Genomic DNA, 25,169 nt, shown 5'->3' on the forward strand with positions numbered 1-25,169 from the left:
TTAGAATGGACTAACTTTGAAGAAAGATATATATGAATACACATCTCAACCTATAAATTTAAAAATCAAACGTCATGCCTTAATTGGCATCTTCAATTATTGAAAATGCCAAAACTTCTCTCCACTTATTGGTTCATCGAAGTGTTTGTTTGACAAATTTGCATCTACCAATTTTTATTGTCGTCACCTTCCATCCAGATCGAGATGGGATTTGTGCAAAAAAAAAAAATCAAAAGGATCTGAAAATTCAAAAACTTTAGTGTCTTCCATCTACAATGGAAAATGAAAACAATTAGGCAATGCACTCAAAATCAAACACTCAAAATCGAAGCAAAATTATCAAGAATATATCAATTATATGTGAATATAATAGATATATGTTTCAACTTTTATATCTAACGTATATAAATTTTTATATATAGCATATAGAATGTAATCAATTAATCAAGAATTGTCATTTCATCTTTAAGGCAACATGTAATCAAAATGCAAAATGTAATGAAGTACGTTTACTTAAATTTAATTGTTGGAATATCAATAAATAGATTATTAAGATTAAGAAAAATTACAACCTTAATTGTTGTCTAACAATTTGAATCTCAATGAAAAACATAAAGAGAAAAAGTTCTATACATAAAAAGAAAAAACTCTATACGGAACTAAGAAAAATCACAAGTATTAAATCATCAAACAAAATTGTTTTTTTCTACATACAGTAAAATCCCTTGAGCTTTCAATCCTAGGTTAAAAGCAACCTTGGACATCGATGATGTTTCAAACATCCTTCACTCTACCAACAAGAAGAGCAAAATAAAAGCTTAAAACATCTCCAAGAGACTCCTAGTTCACTCTAAAAGAATGACCAAGACATATCTAGCTCCAACAATAGACCTCATATTCGCACGTTATTTATTATTTTATCATTAAAATTTGTAAGCATTATTATATTTAGTAATAATGAGAAGATCGAGATCGAATAATAAATTATTGATAAAAACTGAGATAAAGATGCACTAGGAGCTTCTCAATAACAGAAAAGATGGAGAGGCTATTGTAGTTGGTTAGTTGGTTTTAACGCTCCCTCTTAAAATTTTGACTTAATAACTCAACTGAGAGGCTGTTTGGGTATGATGCATATAATAGTGATTCCAGTCAACTGACATTTTCAATTGCCTGTTATTGTCAACACATCTTAGGATACAGCAAGAATTGGTAGGTTACAACTGAGGCCAAAAATCATCAATTTTTCAAACAAAAATGGAAATAATCTGACATGGATTACTTAGAATGCAAACATCTGAGAGCTTCTGGTACTGCCTGCCCGCATTCCTCCAGAATCTTAATTACTGATCCAGCAACTGCTGCATCTTCTTCAGTCAAAAAGCTATACAAAACGCCATGGATGGTATGCCGAGCCATTCTTGTGAGAATTTGTACGTAGTTATCAATTGAGATGGTAAAATCCAGTAGAATTACTGTCTCGTAGATGCCCAAGTCTGTTGAACTAATGTTTTCTGCTTTTATCACACAAACTACTGGTTTTTCTCTGCAACCTAAATCCAGACTAAAGAAAATGACAGCCACATGAATCAGATATTAAAACCGTTTACTGATAGAATGAATAGCAAAATCAAAGTGGATTATAGTAACAAAAGCAGCCACTTCAATTATACAACAGAAAGATTTTGGTTTTACATAGTTACCTGTTGTCAACATCAGAGATATCCTGACTGCAGCCAGTTGAAGTACGATAACCATTGAGTTTCAGACTCTTAACCAAATTAACAGACTTGCTATCATTTTCAACTATGTATAGCACTTTTAAGCAACCGCCGGAGCAAGGTTGATTGTCATAAGCACCGGATAAAACTTGGATACCCTGTAAAACAAATGATGGGAACTGTTAGATCCAAGATAGTTGATAAACATCACATTATCACATGATATAGTACACCAAAATAAATGGGAATTAGAAGAAAAAAAAGATCTGAGTCATCTATGGTGGGAGAAATAGCAGGCATCCGAAAAAAGGAAGTGATCTCTCGCAAACTGTATAGCATATGATTCAAATTTCAAAGAGTGAACAGAAAAAAGTTACAGCCACAGTATGCATTAGTTCTTAACCAAGTTAACAATGAAATTTATGTTCAATGTTACCTTCCAACATTTTCAGAAAATATTGTCAAAGAGAAATGTTAATTCAAGCATTCATATAAATCTCTTAGTAATAGGGAAATTATTTGGCTTGGGATTTTGCGGCTCAGTTAAGGTTGTGTTTTGGGTTGTTACAGTTGCACTATTTCCTTCAAATAAGTCTCTTGGTACTATAGCTTGCTTAATAGCTCCATACACCTCTTTGGGTTCATGAGTCCATGAGTCCTTACTGCTGAACAAATCTCTGGTTTGAGCCCAGCTATAAAGCTCTTAGTGTAGTAGGTCTTAGTCGGATGCTCTTTCTCCATCTTCAACTTAACTTCCTCAAACTGATCTTGTATGCAGCCACAGAAGATAGATGCCTTAACTTTGACAGTTGCTACTTCAGTGATTTCTGTTTCATGAAATCTTTTACCAACCTCATCAATGAACACAGACCAACTAAGTTGGATGTAATGGAATCCAGTTTTTAAACCACTTCTCAGTCTTCCCTCGCATAAACAAACCTCCAACTCCACCTTTTTTCTTCTACAACTGAAGGTGTACCGCGCCAAGCCCGAACCTAGGTCAGCTCGGTATTGGCTTGTTAATATCTCTAGCCAAGCCCTCTCAAAACAAGCTTTGATCGAGTCAAGCTTTGACCAAATCTGGCCACTTTTAACGAGATTTAACCAAATTCATCATATATGCATAGAATAAATAGTGTGAGAGATAAAAAAAAAAAGGTCTTAGAACATACTGTACATGAGTTTAAAATATTTACAAAAACAATCACGTCGTTATGGCCCGTGATTCAAGAATAGTAGATGCTACTCGTGGTCGGAGAACACAAACTCATAGAAAAATTTATAACAATGAACTATATATTAAAGTTTATAATGTATTTTGTTCTTTATCAAAACCAAATTTTATAGCTAAAGCCCCAAAGGCTAAAGCTTTTTTGTGTCATTTTTTAATGGGTTAAAATCTTATTTGAGTTGTGAATTGTAATGAAAAACTAATAATAATTAATGAAAAAAAATTAAAACAATAATATATATATATATATATATATGTATACCAAAAAACTAATGAAACATATATAGTAATTAAAAAACAATTGAGCATGTTCGCGAACTTTGGAGCCGAACTCTAGTCGAGCCCTATCGAACCGAGCTTTGACCAAGTCAAGCTCGAAAAGTTGGCGAACTACCAAGGCTCGTTAACACCCCTATTTTGCTGATCCAATCTCCACCTTCATGCCATTGAAAGAGGGAAGCTCACATTTAGGGAGCAGTTTTTCTAGAAATAAGGTGGTTTAGATGAGAATATTCCCGAGACTGGTAGTCATAGGGATACTTCCCAAAACGCCTCTATCAGGTGTAAACATAACAGAACAAGGTGGTTTAGGTGATGAATGTTCCCCAGACTGGTAGTCATAGGGATACTTCCCAAAACGCCTCTATCAGGTATAAACATAACAGAACAAGGTGGTTTAGGTGATGAATGTTCCCCAGACTGGTAGTCATAGGGACACTTCCCTGTAAACATAACAGAACAAGGTGGTTTAGATGATGAATGTTCCCCAGACTGGTAGTCACAGGGACACTTCCCAAAATGCCTCTATCAGGTGTAAACATAACAGAATAAGGTAGTTTAGGTGATGAATGTTCCCCAGACTGGTAGTCATAGGGACACTTCCCAAAATGCCTCTGTAAGGCGTAAACATAACAGTGGTGAGTGGGAAGAGGGCTGTTTTGGCTCTAGATTTGATTGAATGAGTTTGGTTAGTTTGTCAACAGATTTATGGAGCAAGTCCTCTAGGTCTTGGTGAGCAACTATTTGCTCTTTTCGAAACTGGAATTGATCGGAGAGAATAGATTCAATCCTCTTTTGCCGCTGTCTGGGCATCTTGAAACTGGGCTTGCAGTTTTTCCAAACGCTAAGCAGTTGCCTTAGATCTAAAGTGAAACTGCATTGTAAGTTCTTGAAGCTGTTGTTCTAGTGGATCCATGGCAGCCTTGCTCGGTGTTTGGCTGCTCTCGTTTTCCTGTAGGAGCTATTTACCATTCCTAGAATCGCCAGAGGACGGTGCCACTGATGCAAATGTCAGGTATATACGCTGACAGAAAGAATTTAGAAGGATTAGAAGGGATTTAGAAGAGTTAGATAGAGAAGATAGGCAGAAAGAGAGAGAAGATTAGAAAGAGAGAGAGGAAAAAAGAGGATTGATAATTCTCATTGATAATCAACCCTGAAAATAGCATGACATAAATAACAAGGATAATACAGCTGACGTGGCAGCCAATACTATTGTAATGTTATCATGCCCTAGCTGGAATAACAACTTCCTAACAAAATGGAAAACCACAAGTATAGCAGAATAATAAAATAGCAACGATAACAATAATAGAGTCACCTAGCAGAATTAACTAACTTCTAGGATAATTTCTCTTTTAGTCCTACTTCTTACTTCTACGCTGATACATGACAATTTTTCAGGTATAAGTCTATCATGTATATTATATAACATGTTGGTTGTTAGTAGAAAATATTCTTCCTCGCCTTTGACAACTTGTTACTTCTTTTTCTATGTAGTTCATTTTTTCCACTACCATTCATATAAGGAGAGGAAGAATAAGAAAGCAAGAAGTGCTTTGAAAAAAATTGAGTCTTAGGAGGTCAAAGGCAAGAAAGGAAGAAACACCAGAAAAACTAAGCTGCCAACAACTCTTTGTGATTTTGTAGTAAAAAATTCCCATGCTTGATAAGAAATTGGGAACCACAACAATTTGGTATCCAAAAAGAAGTTGAAGGAAATCGGAGTTCACAACAGCATGAGATATGCTGAAACAGAATGTGGCTCAGGATCCTCAGCAACAAAGCAAGAAGTATCAACACAAACAAATAAACACGCTAGCAGAAGCAGCAATGCAGTAGAATGGACAAGAATTGCACACAGCAATTCTAACCATGCCAATGATGGATTGAGAGGAAAATTGTCCATAGATGAACTTGCACATGAAGGAGATATGTTCCAAGATTTTCGGTAGTAGAGTTTTCTCCTTTTGATTGGCATATTATCGGCTAGTGTGCTTATAGGAGGTTAAGCATTTTTCAGGAACCAACAAGCACCAGAAGAATAAAAGATGGGGAGGGTTGTGATTCACTTGGAAGAAGATACGTAGTTACGGTTCATTAAGTTGGAAAAGGACAACCAAACTTAACTCGGTAAGAATTTAACAAACAGTACAGCTTGCAATTTAGTCCTTCAGTCCACATTCCACAGAGACAAAATGGATGGATTAGCAAAGTTAACATGGTTTGGTGCAATCAAATAACACAGATGCAAGCTTAAACAGTTATCTGCACAAGAAGTTCTATTACTTCCCAACCAAGATATAGAAATCCTCCTAAAAAGTTGCAAGAGTGCAATGCTGCGGAAGTGGACTGCAAGACTGCAATGCTAGTGGTGTGGCATCATTTGGAAGACAATGCAAGTGTTGAGTTTAGCATGCCCGTCAGAGTGACAAGGGGGCTGAAAAAAGACTGATGCTGCTATTGTGAAGTTTAAACAGTAAATGTGTTGCAGCACGAATGAGCTGACAATTGAACAGGCAGAACTAGAAGAGAACGTGTCTAAAAACCTGTGCAATTGAGATGATACGGTCATTATTGCAAGAGAATTTTAGATTGAAAGGGTGAAAAATAGTGTATTGAAGAAGAGGGGGGGGTGGAGAGAAGAAATGTCTGACAAGGCTGAAGGAACCAACGATTCTTCAACTTCTTACTTGTCTTTTGTGCTAGGGGACAAGCATGTTTTCAAGTTGGGGCTTAATAGTACATCAATGGCAACTTAGCTATCTTTGGATTTTTGCTAATTGTGTTTTCTCTCTGTCTTGTTTGTTTGATACATTTCTCTACGAATTTGCTTTTTAGGACTTCAGTTTTCAGGTATGGGAGGCTACTGGTCCCAGATTTAAGATTATTTATAATAATGGTGGAAATTATTTCGTTTAGTATTGAGATAAATTCTGTTAGTACTGACTGGGTGTCACACAACCTGAAAGTTTCTGGCACTTCTAGAGAAGTTGCAACAGCTGCATGTGGATCAGTTAAATTTCAAGCTTGCATTTAGAGTTCGCAGGATCGAAGTCTTCTTACCCAAGCTTGCATTTATTTAATTTGGTTTATATTTATTTGATTAAGTTGCTTAAATTTCAAATTTTTGTTAATCTGACATCAAGCTAACTTTCTAGTTTTTTTTTTTATCAGCAGCTACAAAAAGCTGTATTTTAGAGCTGGGAATTAATGGTTAATAGGGAAACATGACAGGAAGACTGCGAAGTAAGTTTCCATGTCCTTCTCCATTTTTGCTAAGTGATTCGAGGGTCCTCTAAGGTGCTCCCAACTACTTCAACCATAGGGAAACATGACAGGAAGACTGCGAAGTTTATTTTATTAACTGGCCGTTCCATATATTTTCAAGTGCAAGATCCTTTGACAAGATCCAGGGATAGGAGCGTTGACAGGATGGTTACTTATTGTGTAACTGTCATGAAGAAAGCTAGTTGAAATTCAGTAATTTGAGCTCAATAAGATGGAAGGATTCTCCAATGCAATACTTATTAACTTTCCAATCATAGGTAGGAAAGGAAGAAAGACAAGCAAACTTAGACTAGATAACTCTTCCAGCTTTGGTTTCAAAGCAGACAACCCTACTCAAACTCCAAACGACAAACCATGACGGAGAAAATATCAAAAAGAGATGGAACCTATGAAATAAGTAGCACATGAGGTACTAATGATAATAGAGTAGAAAAACAGCATAACTTACCAAGATATAATTTGGTTGGACATATACAATTTAGGCAGAGAATCTAAACCAGATCTAGGTGTCTAGTTATTACTTATGTACATACCTTTGAATGCTTTTCTTCTTGTGAAGAGCACACATTTACGGTTTGAATAACGCAAGCACTTTGACTACCAATAGAATCACTGGAAGACAATCTACTGACTGAGCCTGAGAGAACATCTTGCATCGCTTTAACACAGTCATATGTATAGAAATTATTGAAGACCACAGTGTTGGGATTGCCCAAAATAGATTTCCTAATGCATTTTAGAGTGCTGAGGCAACCTTCTTTGGCAAGACAATCGAGTCCATCAACAACCTATCAAGAATTCAAAAAATAAATAAATAAATAAATGACAAAATGGGAATAGCTTATTCATGAAAATTTCAGCCAAGTTAAAAGATTTTCTGTGACAAGCTTAAATAACATGAAGTTAAAAAGCTACGAAAGTACCAGTAGCAGCATCCACAACAAGTACGGAGACTATTGTGCTAAAAATTCTAATCAGATGCCCTCTATACCACATTGGTTTCATAGCATATCATGCTTGCTCAAGATTTTGATTTTTTTGGACTTTTGAGGTCATTTGGCCAAAATATTATAATCCAATGCAAGCATTTAAACCACATATTTCACCAAACAACAATATTTGTATCAAGAAATACTGACTGAAGATGGAGAGTTTTTATTAAGGGTTAAATATGAGAATATTTAACCAATAATGGTAACTTCCCCCAAAGAATTACATACACAATATCTCTTACAAAATGTAATAAGAAAACAGAGATAACATGTTGAATACATTACCAAAAAGGAGACGCTGGATATGTCAATGGCCTTCAAGGACACAAGCTCCATAAGTCTCTCAGGTGTGGAAACGAGAAACTCAGGCTCACAGCTCTTTAGACTGCATAACATACATTATTGAGATGTGCATGCAAGAGACAGAAAAAGCGAGAGAAGAATAAATGTGCTTCTAACATGAGAATATATGAGTACACTACCATTACCCGTGAATCTGGTGATCCAAGGAAGCACCAGGATGTAAACTCACTGCATGTATGCCAAGATCTTTCAGAGGTTTGCACAACAAACGTACCTAGCATAACAAAGAAGACATGTATTGATTAAATTGGATAACCGACAACCATATGAATGTAAACAAGAATGCTGCTGCATTGCAGAATAGATAAATTAGAAATTTCCCAAGTAACTAACACATAACAAGATTCTGCATCATTAGCATCATTGAGTTCATTGTAGATTCAATTCTCTGAAATAGTCATAATATTGTTAGACAGGAAACAACACGCTCCTGCTTGTGGTGTCATTTATAACAATTAATTTCCAAGCCAACATATCCAAGGATAACATGCTACAACCATTAATCAATTTATTAATCGAATGGAAGAAGATCAAGGACGCATAATTAAAATGGAAACATTTTCAAATAAAAAAACGAACCTTGACAGCTTTTTCTTGAGATGGTACAAGAAATAGAAGAAATGGACTATTAACCAATAGTCCTTCTTTCTCCTTTCTTGCAATAGTATCAGCAGCAAATGAAACAATCCATGCAATTTGTTCAGTAGTACAAGAAGATCCACTGGTCTCCAGTATGTCTTTGCCAGCGGAACAACATTTCAAAAATTCAACTCCCCATGGATTAACAAATAGAGAGTTGTCAACGTTATAGGCACCCTCATGACGCAGCACTTTCTCTATTGCATTTAAGCACAGAATAAAGAATTTTGATGGGTAATCTGAGTTCTCATGGGAAGTGCAATCTCTCTCTTTTAGCTGAGCCATTGTATTTTTGTGCCTCGAATTATCATTTGTGCTGATTGACTTTTTCATCTCGCTCCTGGAATTCATAAGCTTCTCATTTATCTGGTCTCGGCTATTCTTTTCTCCAGTGATCTTGCTAAAAATTTCTTTATTAGAACCGCCCTTCCCCTTAATAACCACCTTTTTATTTCCTCGAGCTGAAACAACCTTTTTCTTATCCTTTAACTGAAACTCCATTTTACCATTTCGTTCATTGAAAGGATCATCAAGTGAAGGAAGGCTGAAACACATTCCCTGTTTCATTATAGGCAACAAGCGACAAGTTGTAAGGACATCAGATGGTAATATAAAAAAAAAAATTCAGATAACAATATTTCATATGTTTTATGATATGATTTACAAAAAAAAATTAAATGAAGTCAACATTAAGGGAAAAACCAAACAAACAAATATTTTCGCATATTACTTGATACAAGACTAAGTTGTAAGCAATGTTAGTAAAGTAAACTAGATATGCTACTCTAAAAGTTGGTAAGTGTTTCCATTGATAGTTCATTTGTAAGATATACTACTTCCAAAAATTGGTAAATGTTTCCATTGATAGCTTATTTAATATCCAGAAATTGAACTTCAAATTTCATCATGTTATAATAATAATATAGCTTAATTTAGATGAAACAGTGGACAACAATGTTGACAATTATTAGTTCACCCATTTCAGATATAGTAGTTATAACCTGTAATGCACGGAAACTTTTCATGACAAGCGTTTCCCCGTTTCCGGCAGATGTGGGAAACAGAAACTCTCAGAAACTGATATGAAACGTTTCCGGGCACGTTTCCGTAATTACCAAAAATATGAAACGCGTCACTCAGTTTTTAAACGGTTTTCCCTACCTATTTCAATTAAAATCTGAGGAGCGGCCTCTTGTCAAAAAAAAATTGGCAGGGGAAGGCTTGCTCCCAGTACACCCTTGTGGTGCGACCCCTCCCCGGACAGGCCGCCCTTTAACGGACTGCAGAAATCTAATTCTCGTGTAAGTTCTGACATTCAAAGAGTACATGAAGATATCCTAATCTGATTACATTACACACACTTACAAAATAGAGACTAAAGGCTTCAGTTGAATTTAGTGGTGAGAAAACAGAGAAGCAAGGATAAAAATGCTCACGTGTTTGGTTTTGAAAATGACAAGTTAAATGAAGAGACAAAAAGTGAAGCAAATTTTGAACAATTCTATTTCTTTTTACAAATTGACTAAAAGGAGCATAATTTAGAGGAATCCCCACAAAATCAATGTACCATTAACATAAGATTTATAAATAGTAAAGACTCACTAAGAAAAACATTAAAAGTATGTAAAGAAATACTGAATACCATGTCTTAAGATGCCAGCAAATGAACTTTCAGGATTTCAAAATGATAGTAAAAGTACAAGACATTCCAAGTTCATACTTATTTCTGTAGCCAAAACTTTGGCACCTAAGCAAAAGTACAAGCCAAAATGAAAACCAAAACAGATTAACAGTCATTCTAATGTTCATAGCAAAGGAACAACGCGACTAAAACTTTTCTCCACTGTTCTAATAAATTAAGCCTTCAAACAAAATGAACTCTCAAAAATTCCAAAACCACGTGTAGATCACTGGTTATAATAAAATAAAACAGGACAACCGCAATTCAGCTCAGGAACAACAAATAGAAGAAAAAATGAAACAAAAAGATATGCCATTTAATGATGTAGCATTTAAAATTAAAGGAACAGAATAAAGACTCTCAGACAAGCATAAGAAGTAGTTTACCTGGCACATTCGCCGTTTTCCAGACTGGCGGCGCTTCTTGGAGGCAATAATGGAAGCAACACGAGCTGAAACATTTGAGGTCTCCCGATTGAGTTTCTTCCGGTTTTCTTTGTTCTTTTTTCTCCTCAGTACATCTTCCCCCTTTGCCATTCTCTTTACAGGTTTCACCGACTAGAGTTCTATAGGAACTGATCAGAGCCACCGAGGTCGGCGGTTCTCACGTTTCACTTCTGCTAACTGCGGAGGTTTTAGCGTAGTGGCGATACCCTGAGTGAGAGTTTAGGTAAAATTGCTTAAGCTTGGTGTGCCCTCATCACATTGTAAAAAATTAAACGGAAAATTACAAAATTGGCTCAAATGGAAGACATGTTTACATATTTAGACCACTTAACCAATCTACTACATATCAAGACTATATTTTAATGATTTTCTCAAAATACTCTTCATATATATATAACACTTAATTTCTTAGTCTTTCTTCTATCTCCCCTCCGTCTGACTTCGTATATTGCGAAATATGCGAAATATGCGAAGACAATATTGATTAAGGACATGGAATTTACGTCGTAAATTTTGCAATATGCGAAGTATGTGAATGTAAGAATACTTAAGGACATGAAATTTACTTCGCATATTTCGCAATATATGACATATTGCGAAATATGCGAAGTATGCAAAAACAATATTGATTAAGGACATGGAATTTACGTCGCAAATTTTGCAATATGTGAAGTCTGCGAATGTAAGAATACTTAAGGACATAGAATTTACTTCGCATATTTCGCAATATGTGAAGCCTGAGTAGGTAATACTAATTCGCATAATGATTTTTACTTCGCAGATTTCGCAATATACGAAATAAAAGTCGTGATTTTAAGTGGTATTATTTTCGCATACTTCGCAAAATACGAAATATGCGAAGTGGTATTGTAATATCCCGTTTTTTTTTAAGTATTTTAATTTGAGGATCAAAGTTTTTTTTCTTTTTTAGAAATGAGGGATGTAATGATCAAATTTTAATTTTTTTTGTAAGAATGATCAAATTTTAATTTAATTATATGTTAAGTTGAATTAGTCAATTAAGTAATTTTAGCTTTTGTTATTTTATATATATTATAATAACTTTTGGTTTTATTGGATTTCTACCACCGTGAGAATTGGCATTTCAAATGCTTGTTTTTTTTCTTATTATTAAAAACATTATTTTAAGAAAATATAAATTTGGTTTTATTTATAGTTTTATCTCCTCCTAAATTCAAGCTACTATTATTTATGTATTTTTTTAAATTAAGTTAACCCTAGTCAACCACTTATAGCATACCTATACTTCTATTTAAAATACAAAGAACTTGTTTTTCTTCCTTCCTTAGTAACAGTGCTGCCACCCTCTCCTTTTCTTTTTCCTAGAAGTTCATATGGCACCAAAAAGTATTTTTGATTTTCCATTTTCAATTATCATTTTACAACTTTTAAATTGCTTTTATAATTCCATACCTCCATTAGCTTAATTCGATTTTAAGTTTAAGGACTAAGGACACTTTCCAAAGTCTTTAAATTTAGAATGTTTAATTTAGTTTAGTTGCAAATAATTGGAGTAATTTGGTTCGCTTCGTTTATGGAATAGGAATTTGATATCCTTTGATGGATTCAGAAGATCGATAATTACCTAAGGTTCGGATCAAGCGTGTTATTCGGAGTTCTATGTGAGTGGTAATTATGGTTCATGACACTGTTTGTTTGATTTTGAAATCTCTGGCATGAAATCTGTTTAATAAAAGTATTTTGTTTAAAATATATTTCGGCCCTTTGGTAATTAATATTAAAAAGTTTGATAAAAATAGTTCGATCCGATTTTTAAATTTATAGTTCGATCCGATTTTTAAATTTATCTCTTATTTTCGTTCCTTTAAGACAGTTCTGATGAACTTTTCTAAAAATGTTATTTGTTCAAAATAGTGCTTAGTTAGATGATAAAACACTTTTTTGAGCTTAAATTTATTTGTCAAATATTCTCTACATTAGAGCATATGCTTTTGGGAACAGGCCCTTCTGATATCATTTATCTTATTTGGAAGTAAAAATTCTTTAAGATTATACTTAATTATGTTAATCGATTGATTTATCTGTTACCGTTTGTATTGAAAATCTGAAATTTTATTCGAATTCTGCCGTCTGGATATTTAAGTTATTTGAAAAATATTATGAGATATAAATTATACACTTTGAAACCGGTACATGTGCTCAGTATTATCTGTATCTGTTTTCATGTCTCACTGACCTTCATATTAGGCTTGCATTATTTGTTATTGTTTTATCTGTGTATTTGTTTGTCTTTGTGTCGGTTGTATTAGAATCATGCATAAGGTCGGTGAAGACATTCTGTATCTGAATCTGGTAGCGCTACCATCTGTTTCTGTTATCTGGCCTTTGGTGATGTGGAATATCATCACTCTGATGTTACTGTACCGTGGTTTTGATAATTTCTGTGATTTATTATTATAATTCGATTTACTTGATTTTAGAAAATATCGCAATATTATTTAACTTCTCTGCACCATCATGTTTGATAAATTCTGAAAACAAATTTGAAACTTATCTGCATATCTGCCTGTTCCCCGTCTGTTGTGCTATGATTATCACTCACTGAGATTTTCGCTCACATAGACGGAAATCTCATACCACGTTGATTTTATATTTTTTTTCAGATTAAGATCTCTATAGCTGTGTAGACATTTGGGCTCGATATTAGGTTCGGGTCGTGACAGGTATATAACATTCAAATTATAACAACAAGGTTGCAACAATAATTGTAACATAAAAATCATAACATTATCAAAATTTACAACAAGATTGCAATAATAACAACATTAAAATCATAACATTATCAAAATGTACAACAATATTGCAACAATAATGGAACCCTAAACCCTAAATCTCATGCTTTACAGAATCAATGACCTTTTGGGATGATAATGGTGATTTGTATTTTCTTCCCCTACATCCTAGAACTACATCTCCCTGACATCCCAGAACATTATCCCCTACATCTCAGTACACCACCTACTGTGATGAGAAATGGAACCCAAAAGGCGTCAGGAAAGAATCCAAGAAAAATCGGCAGGTTCACCATCCCAATCACCCCTCGCTGTGATTGATGCTTTTGTATTCAAGCTAAATGGGTACTTGAATTTGATGCCTTTGTATTCAACCACCTTCACAAAAATTAAGTCGTGTTAGTAAGAAAATGACGATTTTGCTTCGCGAAAACAGATTACGCGAAGTCTGCGAAGAGAAAATCAACAAGAAAATGACGATTTTGCTTCACAAAAAAAATTACGCGAAGTCTGCAAAGAGAAAAAATCATGAAACACTTGATGATTTTAGCTTTGCAGACTTCGCGTAATCTTTTTTTGCAAAGTCAAAACGTCATTTTCAGCCTATTTTTCCTCGCAGGCCTTCGCAAAACTCATTCGTGAAGCGATTTCCTGGAAAAAATATGAAGATTAAACAGTAGATACTTACATTATTTCTGCCTTTTACCATTGAAATCGACAATAACCATATGATAAATGTAGAAAAACACGAACAATAACGTTGAATAACCATGCTTTTGATAATAAAAAAATCCAATGCTATAACCCACTATTATTTGGTGCACACAAACGCAGGTCTTATTTTTTAAGGATAGCACACAAAAAACGTACTAGATAATTGCATAGTAAATGAGTATACCTAAATGGATGAGTTATATGAAGTTCGATGTGAGCTGGAAGCATATTGTGTTTTCCATTGTATAAGAAGGCGGGATATCATATCATCCATGTTGCCAAGACGAATAACAGTTGAGAAATGCATTGTGAAAGAGCAATTGCAAAAGGAAATAAATATCATGCAGATTTGACTAGCCAGGGTTCATGACGAAGAAATCACGAAAGAAGAACCGACCATATCAACATCGGATTTATCGTTTGGTAGTGACGATGATGATTTTCAATCTTTTTTACCTCATTTTTTTGCCTCATTGTTGTTTTACAACTTTACATGTCTAGGCTATGTAATCTCTGTGTTTCATATGTATTTATGTTTTCCATATGTATTTCTGTTTTTCATATGTAATCTTTGTTTTCCATATATGTATTTTTGTTTTCCATACGTATTTCTATTTTTTGTGATTCTATTTAATTTTCATACTGAATGACGTACATTTTAACTTACAGTGATATGGCTAGACCATAAGATGTTGCAGCTAGATTACATGTTCGAATTAGAGAATAGATTGTCGTTATGCGTATACAAGAGTGACTCTCGATATTAGTAGCCACGTAGACGCAACATGTTGCGGTCCATCAGACAAGAGAGAAATGCACTAATAATAGAATGTGAAACTCAATAGATATTAGTATCCAACATAGAGCTTATTATGGAAAAGGTGTTTCAAACCATAACTGATTGTGTTACAAATGACATATTGCCATGAATGCCTCGTGGGTTGTCAAGTGTTGTCAACAATTCAATATCTGAGTTGAGGGATGAACTCGAAATTTCGAGTCATATAGATGCAATGGATATAGAGGAGAAAGATCCAGAAGAGGATCCGAAAGAGGACCGCGAAGAGGATCCAGATGAGGACCCGGAAGAGGATCCCGAAGAGGATGGTTGAGTTATATGTGTTAACTGAATGAATATGTTATTTGTGTAATTTGAATGAATATGTTCTTTGAATTTAAGTATCTATGTTATTTGTTTTTTTATAGGAATCTATGTTATTTGTTTACTTTATGTTAATGCCAACTTAAATATCTATGTTATTTTAATGAATGTGTTATTTGTGTAATTTGAATAAATATATTATTTATGTAATTTGAATGAATATGTTCTTTGAATTTAAATATCTATTTTATTTGTTTGTTAAGTGCTAAAAATATATTTAAGTATGCTAAAAATATATGCGAGTATCAACAACAACAACAACAAAGCCTTAGCCCCGAAATGATTTGGGGTCGGCTAACATGAACCATCATATAAAACCGTGAAATCAAGTCGTGTCAGCAACACAAATTCGCTCGCTCCACTCCGTCTTATCCACTACCATATTTTCCTCAATTCCCAGTAAACTCATATCACTCTCGATCACCCTCCTCCAAGTTTGCTTAGGTCTTCCCTACCCCTCACCACTACATCCCTTTGCCACTCTTCGATTCTCCTAACCGGTGCATCAAGCGCTCTACGTCTCACATGGCCAAACCACCTTAGTCGGTTTTCTCTCATTTTATTCTCAATAGATGTGACCCCTACTTTTATCCTAATTATTTCATTACTCAACCGATCCTTTCTCGTATGACCACACATCCATATAACAATGCTGGTCTAATTGCCGTCCGGTAGAATTTCCCCTTCAATCTATTAGGCATGCCGGGGTCACAAAGGAAACCCGTAGCACTCTTCCACTTCGACCAACCAGCTTTAATCCTATGAGCAACATCTCCATCTACTTCTCCATCCGTTTGGATAATAGATCCTAAATACCGGAAGCAATCCGAGGCCTGAACAACTCTCCCATCTAGGGTGATTGTCCCTACCTCCCTACTCCTATGGCCGCTAAACTTACACTCCAAATATTCCGTCTTACTTCGGCTCAACTTAAAGCCTCTAGATTCTAGAGTTTGTCTCCATAGTTCTAACTTCCTCTCCACTCCTTCTTTCGTCTCATCAACCAACACAATATCATCTGCAAACAGCATGCACCATGGTATACCATCTTGAAGTGAACTTGTTAGTTCATCCATAACGATGGCAAAAAGAAATGGGCTTAGTGCGGAACCTTGATGCACTCCAATCGTAATAGGAAACTCTTCAGTCTTCCCAACACTAGTACGTACACTCGTGCATGCTCCCTCATACATGTCCTTTATGATGTCAATATATTTCCGCGAAATGCCTTTCCTTATGGCAAACAACCCCTCGTATCATATCCTCTACCTGTAATAGGGCGAGGGTCTAGTTCATTTTGATCCACTATAGGTGTTTCAGGATTATTAGACCCGACCACATCTTGGTTTTCCTCCACCATGGGCATTTCAGGATTATTGGACCCGACCATATTTTGGTTTGCCTCCATAGCTTGGATCCATGCTCCTGTAACTTGGTATGTTTAAATCCAGACATGTGTGCGAATTATATGGTATAGGTGGTTCATACACCATATTGTCGACAATAGAAGCACCACTATCAAATAACCATTGAGTCGAGTCCATTGTTGAATTCCCGGCCACATTGCCTTGTTCACTCAATTGAGTAATATTATAGTTTGGATTTTCAAATGAAGGTACAACATTTTGTTGCAGAGTAAAGAAAATATTTTATTGTTCTCCTATATCAATTCCTTCAAATTGAAAGTTGAAATTATAGTTTTGTTGTGGAGATTGAAAGTGGAATGGTGAAAATTGTTCATTGACCAACCCAAAATATGATTGTGTCGGTTGGGGACCCATATCCCATGTATAATATGGACTTGATTCGAATGTAGGTTGTGGAATTATTTGTGGTACTTGTGACGGAACTCCATCCCATATAGGTTGGGGAATTGCCTCCTCCGCAGTTGGGAATAAAGATCATACATCATTTGAGTATGTATTTATTGAATGCCCATCGGTGCTGGAAGATATGGCAGTTTATCACGACGTGACAATAAATTCCATCACCTCCTTCGTGTTTCGACTTTGCACAACTTTTGATATAAATATGCTAACATTGCAGCACCCCATGCATATTTTTTTTGTCTCATCATCTATGACTAAATCAATTAATAGTGGCAACAACATCATATCAACTTAATCACCACTTTTATTGACAAACAACAAACCACAACATATCTGAAGTATCAAAGCAAGAATATGATACTGGATTTCAAATGGAGTAGCATGCATATGTAAATTGGTGAAGTTGGTTTTCAACCAACTCAGTTTTAATTGCTCACTTTCTAAATCTGAATCATCATGCACTATTCCTAAAAAATCATTACAATATTGTTTCTAATCTAGGGTCGTTTGGTCACAAGTGACGGCCATACCATCAACTTTTAACCCTGTTATCACCTTCACGTCTTCTAATGTCGGAGTTGCTTCCCCGATAGTGAAGTGAAAAATGTGCGTTTTGGATGACATCTTCTGATTAAACTTTGATAAGTTGACATACCGCCAACACTATCAATACAACTAAATTCAGATGATTTAAGATATTCCTCAATCCTTGGATATATGTTACCATATGCCTTGAATCCCGATGCTCTTTAACATTGTAAATCCACATTATCATCATATACATTTATAAATGTAATCTGTACTATTGGAATACATTTAAAAGTACTATGTATACATTTAATGGTATTGATACTAATATGTTAAATTTGAAATTTTACCGGGTTCATCCATATATTTTGTAAACGGTGAGCGAGTTTTAGATACAATAAATCTATATTTTGTGGATGAGATTGTATAACCTGTTCAACTCTTCTTCCATATGTCATTGTATCTTAAAAGTTAAGATACATAATAAATCATATTAAAATTACATTAGTATGATATTTTAACTAATTAGTATGGTAAATACATAAAAACCAAATATTCTTAAACTAACCAAATATTCGTAAAAGCCAAATATTCTTAAACTTACCAAATATTCATACACTTACCAAATACATTTTCATAACTTCTTAACTACCACATATATCTACCATATTTACTAAAATTTACTAACTAAAAATATATTTACAAACAAATATAAACATTTTCATACCTTATGAACTACTAAATGTATTTAGTTCACTCATTTACTAACTAAAAATATATTTACTTATAAATATAAATATTTTCAAACCTTATTAGCTATTAAATATATTTATTTAACTCACTAACTAAAACTATATTTACTAACAAATATAAATATTTTCATACCTTATTAAGTACTGAATATATTTACACTACAAGAAAAACAAGAGTTAACTACCGATTTTAGGGACTAAATGACTTTTAGTAGTTAAATAAAGACTAACTTAGTCATTAGCTTGTTAAAACAGTCGTAAATGTGGATGCCAAATCTGGCACCCACATTAACGACTAATCATTATGGTTTAATGACTGATCTGCAGGTCATTAAAATAATAATATTAAAAAATACCTACTCGATTTGAACACCCATACCTTAAAGAGGTTTTGCCCGATCTTTTCCCATTCTCTCCTCTTTCTTCATGGTCCGCTTTTCCTCTCTCACATTCGCCGCCATCTCCCCCTCATCTCGCCAAACACGCAGCAGCCTCCATGGATCCCTAAATATGCACCTCCCGTCCTCCTAGTTTGTTCCGGCGACAACCTCCGTCCCTTCCTCGCGTGCTCTCTCTCTCTCTCTAGCCACTTTCATGAGGTTATGGTTTTTCTTTTATTTTGTTTAAAAATTTTGTGGATTGAAATTTGGGATTTGTAATTTCTTTTTCTAATTAGTTTTCGCCCTCATAATCGTCCCCTCACCTCCCTGGTTTTTCTTTCTTCTTACACAGAATCTTCCTTAAAATTCATACATCTGATTATTGTTCCAGGTTCATCGAGATTGTTGACGCTCTACTGCTTACTCGAATGGGTGAAGCCAACTTTGATGGAAAATCTGAAACTTCCGTGACTCCTAAGATGATTATTTTGAGTTAAGATAGCAGAGAATAAACAATGAGAGCAGAGGTGCCCTAAATGTGGGATATTTGTGGTCTGGTGGATATTGAGTTTATTTGCTTTAACTAATTAATTTTTTGTTATCCATTATAGAGAATAACAAGCTATTCCATTCACTACAAGAAATTGAACTTTTTATGAGGAAAATTTTGTGGGGGACAAATTTTCGCCACTAAAATTTTCTATTTTGTGGTGAATAAAAAATCGCCACAAATGAATACTTTTTAATGGGGAATTCGTATATTCCCCATATAAATTATTATATTAATGGAGAACATTTAAAATCGCCACAAATAATATTTTAATTTGTGGAGAAAATTTAAATTCGCCACATATGATATTATCTAGTGTGGGGATCATATAATTCGCCATAAAAAATTTATGGGGATTGCTTTTATCCCCACTAATAATTTTAAAACTAATGGGGAATTTCTACATATCCCCACTGAAAGCCCAAAAAAGAAGCGGCAAGTTTTGGCGGTCACTTAAAAAAAGTACACACATCTAAAACCCCTTTTATCTTAGGAATTCCATGATAGAAGCCCTAAATCTTCTCAAAACAACATCGATTCTCCTTTCTCTCCACTCTAAAGCTATTCTGATTTTTCTTATGTGAAACCTAGACCAGATTTCAATGGGTTAAGGGAACTGTAGCGGTACAAATTCTTATCAATCTGAAGTCATCTGCAATCGATACCAAAGGTACTCTCTTTATCGTTTTGCAACTGAGATTTCTTTTGAATGGGTTTTGGGTGAATGTTTGAAATGGGTTTTGGATGAATGTTTGAAAAGTTTAGTTTCATTACGTAACCTAAAATCTTAACTCTGTTTCCTATTCAGACAGATTAGTATACATGGTAAACATAAAAAAGCTAATCCATATTATTAGGACTTTTAATAGCTAATTTAAGAGATGATGGTTGAAATTAACTCTCATTTCGGTATAACTGATATAGAGTTACCCAGATTGGAGCAATAGATTTTCAGCTTTCCAATTTCCCTAAAAATTGTAACCTCAGTACACCGTACAAAGTAAGTGTAGAAGCAGGTAGGTTGAAAAGCATTAAGAAAATGTGAAATAAAGTCTGTCATTGTGTTTTTCTCTGCAATATGTTTTTACTCTAATGTTCATTATTGAGTAATGTTTATTAGGTTGTAGTTGTAATTAAGGTGTATGATTGAGTTCCCAATTACAGTGTGGAGAAGTGGTTAAAGGAAATGAAATTATTAAGTTGTAATTTGGCTTGCAAAAGTTGGAGAACTATTAATCTAAAGACCAAATTCCTAAATTTGTAAATCACTTAAATTGCAAACTCAAATGATTTTCAAGGATCATTGTTATAATTTGGCATTTTGGTTAAACTACTATTATATCTTTTAGCAGTTGTTCTATTTAGAAAAAAAATTCATGGGAAAATTGTTCTATTAAATTTTGTAATTTGTATTTTATTTTCAGTGATTCAATTTATGGAGGCTTCATGAGGGAAATCTGCCCTGCACACCTAATATGCTCATTCTTTCATTCTCACAAGCTCAACTATTGGAGCACTTGAAGAATTATTATACACAACGTATACACTGGTATGTTTCATCCATGTTTAGTCTGAGACTACCGATTTTAGGTTTTTTGTGTTCATTATGTGTTTGTCTTTAACTATTGATGTAGTGGTTAAGTAAGTAGTTCAATTTTGTTTAATTATTTTCTTTTCCTTGCTTTTAATGTGTTGTTTATGAGATTAATTTTGTATTAGTTTTCTAATTATAATGCTTACATGTTAGTTTTTTTTTAACATCACTGAGGTTAGTGATGGTTTGGTTTAGGAAGCTTACGGAGCTAGAGTAAGCAAAATAGTACTGGTCTGGCTCAGGTATAGTTCTAGTTAGAGAGCTAGATGTTGGGTCTATGTAAGCCCTATAGTACCCCACTGGTTCTTCTTCTGGTGTAAGAGGTTGAGGAAGGTTAGAGTGCTATCCTACTGTTCCAAATCCTATAAGGAACCCTGTGTTTGATGTAATCAGTTAGTGATGGTTTAGGTGTTTAGTTGGGGGGGGGGGGGATCTTTGGCTCTATTGAACATACAAAAAATTAGAGGTAGCATTCTACTCATGTGAAATCATGGACTGGTTTCTCCAGTCCTTTTTCTATTTGTTAGTATTCTACTGATGTGAAATCATGGACTGGTTTCTCTAGTCCTTTTTCTATTTGTTAGTATTCTATATGATCGATATAAGACTCGACTTAACTCTTTGGTCAAGGGCTACAGCAGTATATCAAGTTTGGATGTGTGTGAACCTCCTCTTTTTTTCAAAATTAAGTAATAAAATTCAGAAGGCAACACATTCTCCACAAGCAAACTAGCAATTCATCTGTTGCTCCATGAAAAACGGCCAACAAACCATCGAAATTCTGCCACACATACTCTTAAACGTCAAATTAAAAATCCTCTCATAGTACCATGTTTCAGAATTTTTTCTTGCTTACACCAGCTTGTTAGCATTCCTATATCCTTCATTTTCGCAATGAATATAGAGGCAACATTGCTTTTTCTCCTGCCATAAGGTCTGGCCTTATTATCCATAAGAATGATTTGTTGCTGTTAGCTAGTCCCCAAGCAAATTTTGTCATTTGTTGTGTCTTCACCAGGCATAGCCAAATATCTTCACCAGATTCTTGTGTCTTAACTGGCTCAATGTTTTGGCTTCTCTGTAGAAGCTTTTATCAGATTCTATTGGGAACTGCTGCAAATTCAGTTTCTTTACAGCTATAGTCTGTCCATCTTCTAAGTGACCCTTGTAAATTATGCTCAAGCTACTAGCACCAATTATATTATCTTGGCTAAAGAAACCGGTAGCTTTTTCTAATTCACCTGGCTCGAACCTTGTGAGTTTGCCTGCTGAAGTTAACTCTGGTTCTCTGTCCTCAACTCTTTGTGATTTTGACTTTTTACCACGGCGGATGAGCATTAAAATGACAATCACCAGAATGAGAAGTACAAACACCACTCTAAGTGATATTAGTATCCATACTATTTTCTTGGACATGGAATTTGAACTCTTCTTGCTGCATGAACCTAGAGATTTGGTTCCACATAGACCAGGATTTCCAGTCAAACTGAAGAAGTTATGTTCTTGAATATTCCAGTATCTGGAACTTGGCCTTCAAGTTTGTTAAAACTCAGATTAAGAACTTCTAGAGTGGAAATATTGGCATAGCTCTCAGGTATGGTGCCAATCAGCTGGTTCTGAGAAAAATCGAGGGTGGTGAGTGAGACGCTTCAATTTTGCCAAGTTTTCTGGAATATGACCACCTAAACCATTCCTAGAAAGGTTCATGCTAGTAAGCTCAGCCATCTTACTGAAAGCTTCTGATAGAATCGGACTTGAGAGATTGTTTCTTGACAGATCAAGAGAGAACAAATTTGTGCAGCCTCCTAGTGTTTTAGGAATAATTCCTGGAAGGTTGTTGTATGAGAGATCAATGCCTTGTACTGCTTGCAACATTCCCATTTGAACTGGAATATTTCCCATTAACGAGTTATGTGACAAGTTGAGAAATATCTGCATATCTCTCGAGCCTTCAATTACAGATCTAAGAATGGATCCTGAAAGTTGATTGTGGGAGAGATCGAGAGACATGAGTCACTGGATACTTCCCATACTTGTAGGAATAGACCCTTTAGCATGTTGTTATTCAAGTCTAATTCTGAAAGCATTTCAAGTTTTGAGAAAGCAGCTGGAATTGAACCCGTGAGCCTATTGAGCCCCAAAGAGAGAACAGTTAGATATTTCAATTCAAAAATATTTTCGGGTATTGAACCTTCTAGCTTATTGCTTAACAAAGCAAGTCCCCGAAGAAGAGAGAGCTTGGATAATGTCTATGGAATATGGCCTGAAAACCTATTTCTAGAAATCGATAAAATTTACATATTTTCAGTTAGATAATGTCTGTTGATGCATTGTGGTGTTATTACTGTTATACTTCTGAAATTTACATAAACTACTGAGCTTTCTGGTTTTGAATCGAGCCATTTGATGTATTCTGGTTGTTCTTCCCATAGATTTGATCCCAGATTTTGTAAGTTTGTGCTTGAAGAGGACCGATAGTGTAAATTGGAGTAAATGTGAAAGATAGAGCATTTAGAACTTGTTGTTTCAATGAGTTGAATGTGTTGAAAATAATAGCAAAAGCTTTTGTAGGTCTGGGGATTTCTCTTATAATAAGGAAGTTGAACATGATGTCTTGGTCTGTTGTCCTGTAGAAGGTTGGGAGATCCTTTAATTTAATGTTTTTCATTATTGAAATCTAATCTCACAACTGTTGAAGCTTATACTGAAATTTTTGGCCATAGATCAGGGTATGTAAGAGGAATGGGCGAGGGGCCTCCTCCACTAAAAAGGGCCAACCACTTTGGACAACATTCGTCACATAATTTTGTGAATGAAGCTAGTATAAATGCTCGAATTCAAATAGAGGTGGAGCTGCCACTTGCAGAATTCTCTAAGAAAAAAGAAGAGGAGATGAACCAACGGTTTGCTGAATTTTCTAAAAAAAAAGAGAAGAAGAAATGCGAAAACAACTACAAGATGAAAAAGATAAATTGCGCAATGAATTAAGAGCTGAGATGCAATTATTATTGAATGAAAAGTTAACTTCATCTCATGAATCTCAAACTACTGTTAGTATGCTTGGTTTAGCCTTTTGATATAATTTTATGAGTACCATAATTCTTCAATATGTCACCTGATCTATTTCATTTTTACAGCCAACAAATCAATCTCCCAATCCTCCTATAGAATCAAAGAATGCAAATTCTGATAAAAAAGAACAAGATGGGGTACATATGATCCCTTTTTCTTCTTTGCTTGTTGATATATACACATGCTCATTATGTTTATAATATGAATTTTAGATGGACTACTATTGCTCATGTGGAATTGAAACTAAATTTAAGGATACGCAAGCCTATATGGTTCACCTTCGCTCAAATGATCGTAAGTTTTTTTTTCTCCTATAGGTTTATCTAATTTATGTTGGATTATGTATGTTCCAATTTTTACTTTTGTTTTGAAATTTCTTTTTGATAATTTTATGTTTCAGACCAAAGAAGGGCTGCAAATATGAAAAAAAATTCTGGTGTTCCTTCTACAATCAATATTCCATCAACAAAGAGGTTTGGATTTCTCAATCAATTAGAGTTGAATGGGTGTTTTGGTTTTTCTTTCCTTGCTTTGCTGCTATTTTTTTAATGTTTTTATGCCTAGATGTTTGACATACATGGAAGACTACTATATGTGTGGTCTTATATGGTTCTCACTTCAGTTTTAGTGCATATTGCCTAGTTATATTTTTAAACTGGATAATGGGGTTATGTATTAATTCTATTGACATGTTAAATAAATTTTCTAGTATTGACAAGTATAAATTGATATTGGTCTTACTTTGATTATGTCCAGTATATTCAAGTTGTTGTTGAATTCATGTTTTCAGAATTTCTTTCTGACTATCATAGATAAATAAATAAATACAGTTGTGAAGTATGAATATAGTTTCTCATTGTGAAGTATGAAGAGAACTCCATCATCTAGCTTGTATTGATAACTAATTCACGTAATTCATATAAGTTCTTCATTTTCTAAGTAAATGTTAAAATGGTCAGTCTTGCCTGTTATTATTGAGCCATAATTTTTCAGTTTTGTCAGATCTCAATTCTAATTGCAAAACAAAATGAGTTTTCATTGGACATTCTACATGAAATATAACTGTGAAGATATTGTTTGTTTAAATTTGAGTAACTTATTTTGCAAAGCAGCACTTTGAGTATACTAATCCTGTTTTTTTTTAAGTAGGAAAATCAAGAAAGAGAAATGA

General features: G+C 34.5%; 1 protein-coding gene and 1 pseudogene across 1 annotated transcript; both read right to left on the reverse strand.

Moving 5' to 3' along the window:
- Positions 1-1,115: 1,115 nt before the first annotated feature.
- Positions 1,116-10,874, reverse strand: LOC136227043 (pre-mRNA-processing ATP-dependent RNA helicase prp5). Its single transcript, XM_066015771.1, has 7 exons — positions 10,584-10,874; positions 8,457-9,074; positions 8,003-8,091; positions 7,800-7,899; positions 7,056-7,310; positions 1,704-1,879; positions 1,116-1,564 (listed from the first exon to the last, which is right to left on the reverse strand). Exons 1-7 carry the CDS (start codon positions 10,731-10,733, stop codon positions 1,279-1,281), a joined length of 1,674 nt encoding a protein of 557 aa, XP_065871843.1. The 5' UTR covers positions 10,734-10,874; the 3' UTR covers positions 1,116-1,278.
- Positions 10,875-21,937: 11,063 nt separating this feature from the next.
- LOC136227185 (LRR receptor-like serine/threonine-protein kinase FLS2) lies at positions 21,938-23,217 on the reverse strand (annotated as a pseudogene).
- Positions 23,218-25,169: the final 1,952 nt, after the last annotated feature.

Source organism: Euphorbia lathyris, chromosome 4 (genome assembly GCF_963576675.1).
Source record: "Euphorbia lathyris chromosome 4, ddEupLath1.1, whole genome shotgun sequence".
Lineage (NCBI taxonomy): Eukaryota > Viridiplantae > Streptophyta > Magnoliopsida > Malpighiales > Euphorbiaceae > Euphorbia > Euphorbia lathyris.

What these genes read in the sequence shown, in the direction of transcription:
- LOC136227043 (XM_066015771.1), bottom strand. Translation starts at nt 10,733, where the DNA reads ATGGCAAAGGGGGAAGATGTACTGAGGAGAAAAAAGAACAAAGAAAAC. An exon ending in GAAAACGGCGAATGTGCCAG is followed by an intron (nt 9,075 to 10,583) that starts GTAAACTACTTC and finishes ATAATGAAACAG; the next exon opens with GGAATGTGTTTCAGCCTTCC. An exon ending in AAGAAGAAAAGCATTCAAAG is followed by an intron (nt 1,880 to 7,055) that starts GTATGTACATAA and finishes TTTGTTTTACAG; the next exon opens with GGTATCCAAGTTTTATCCGG.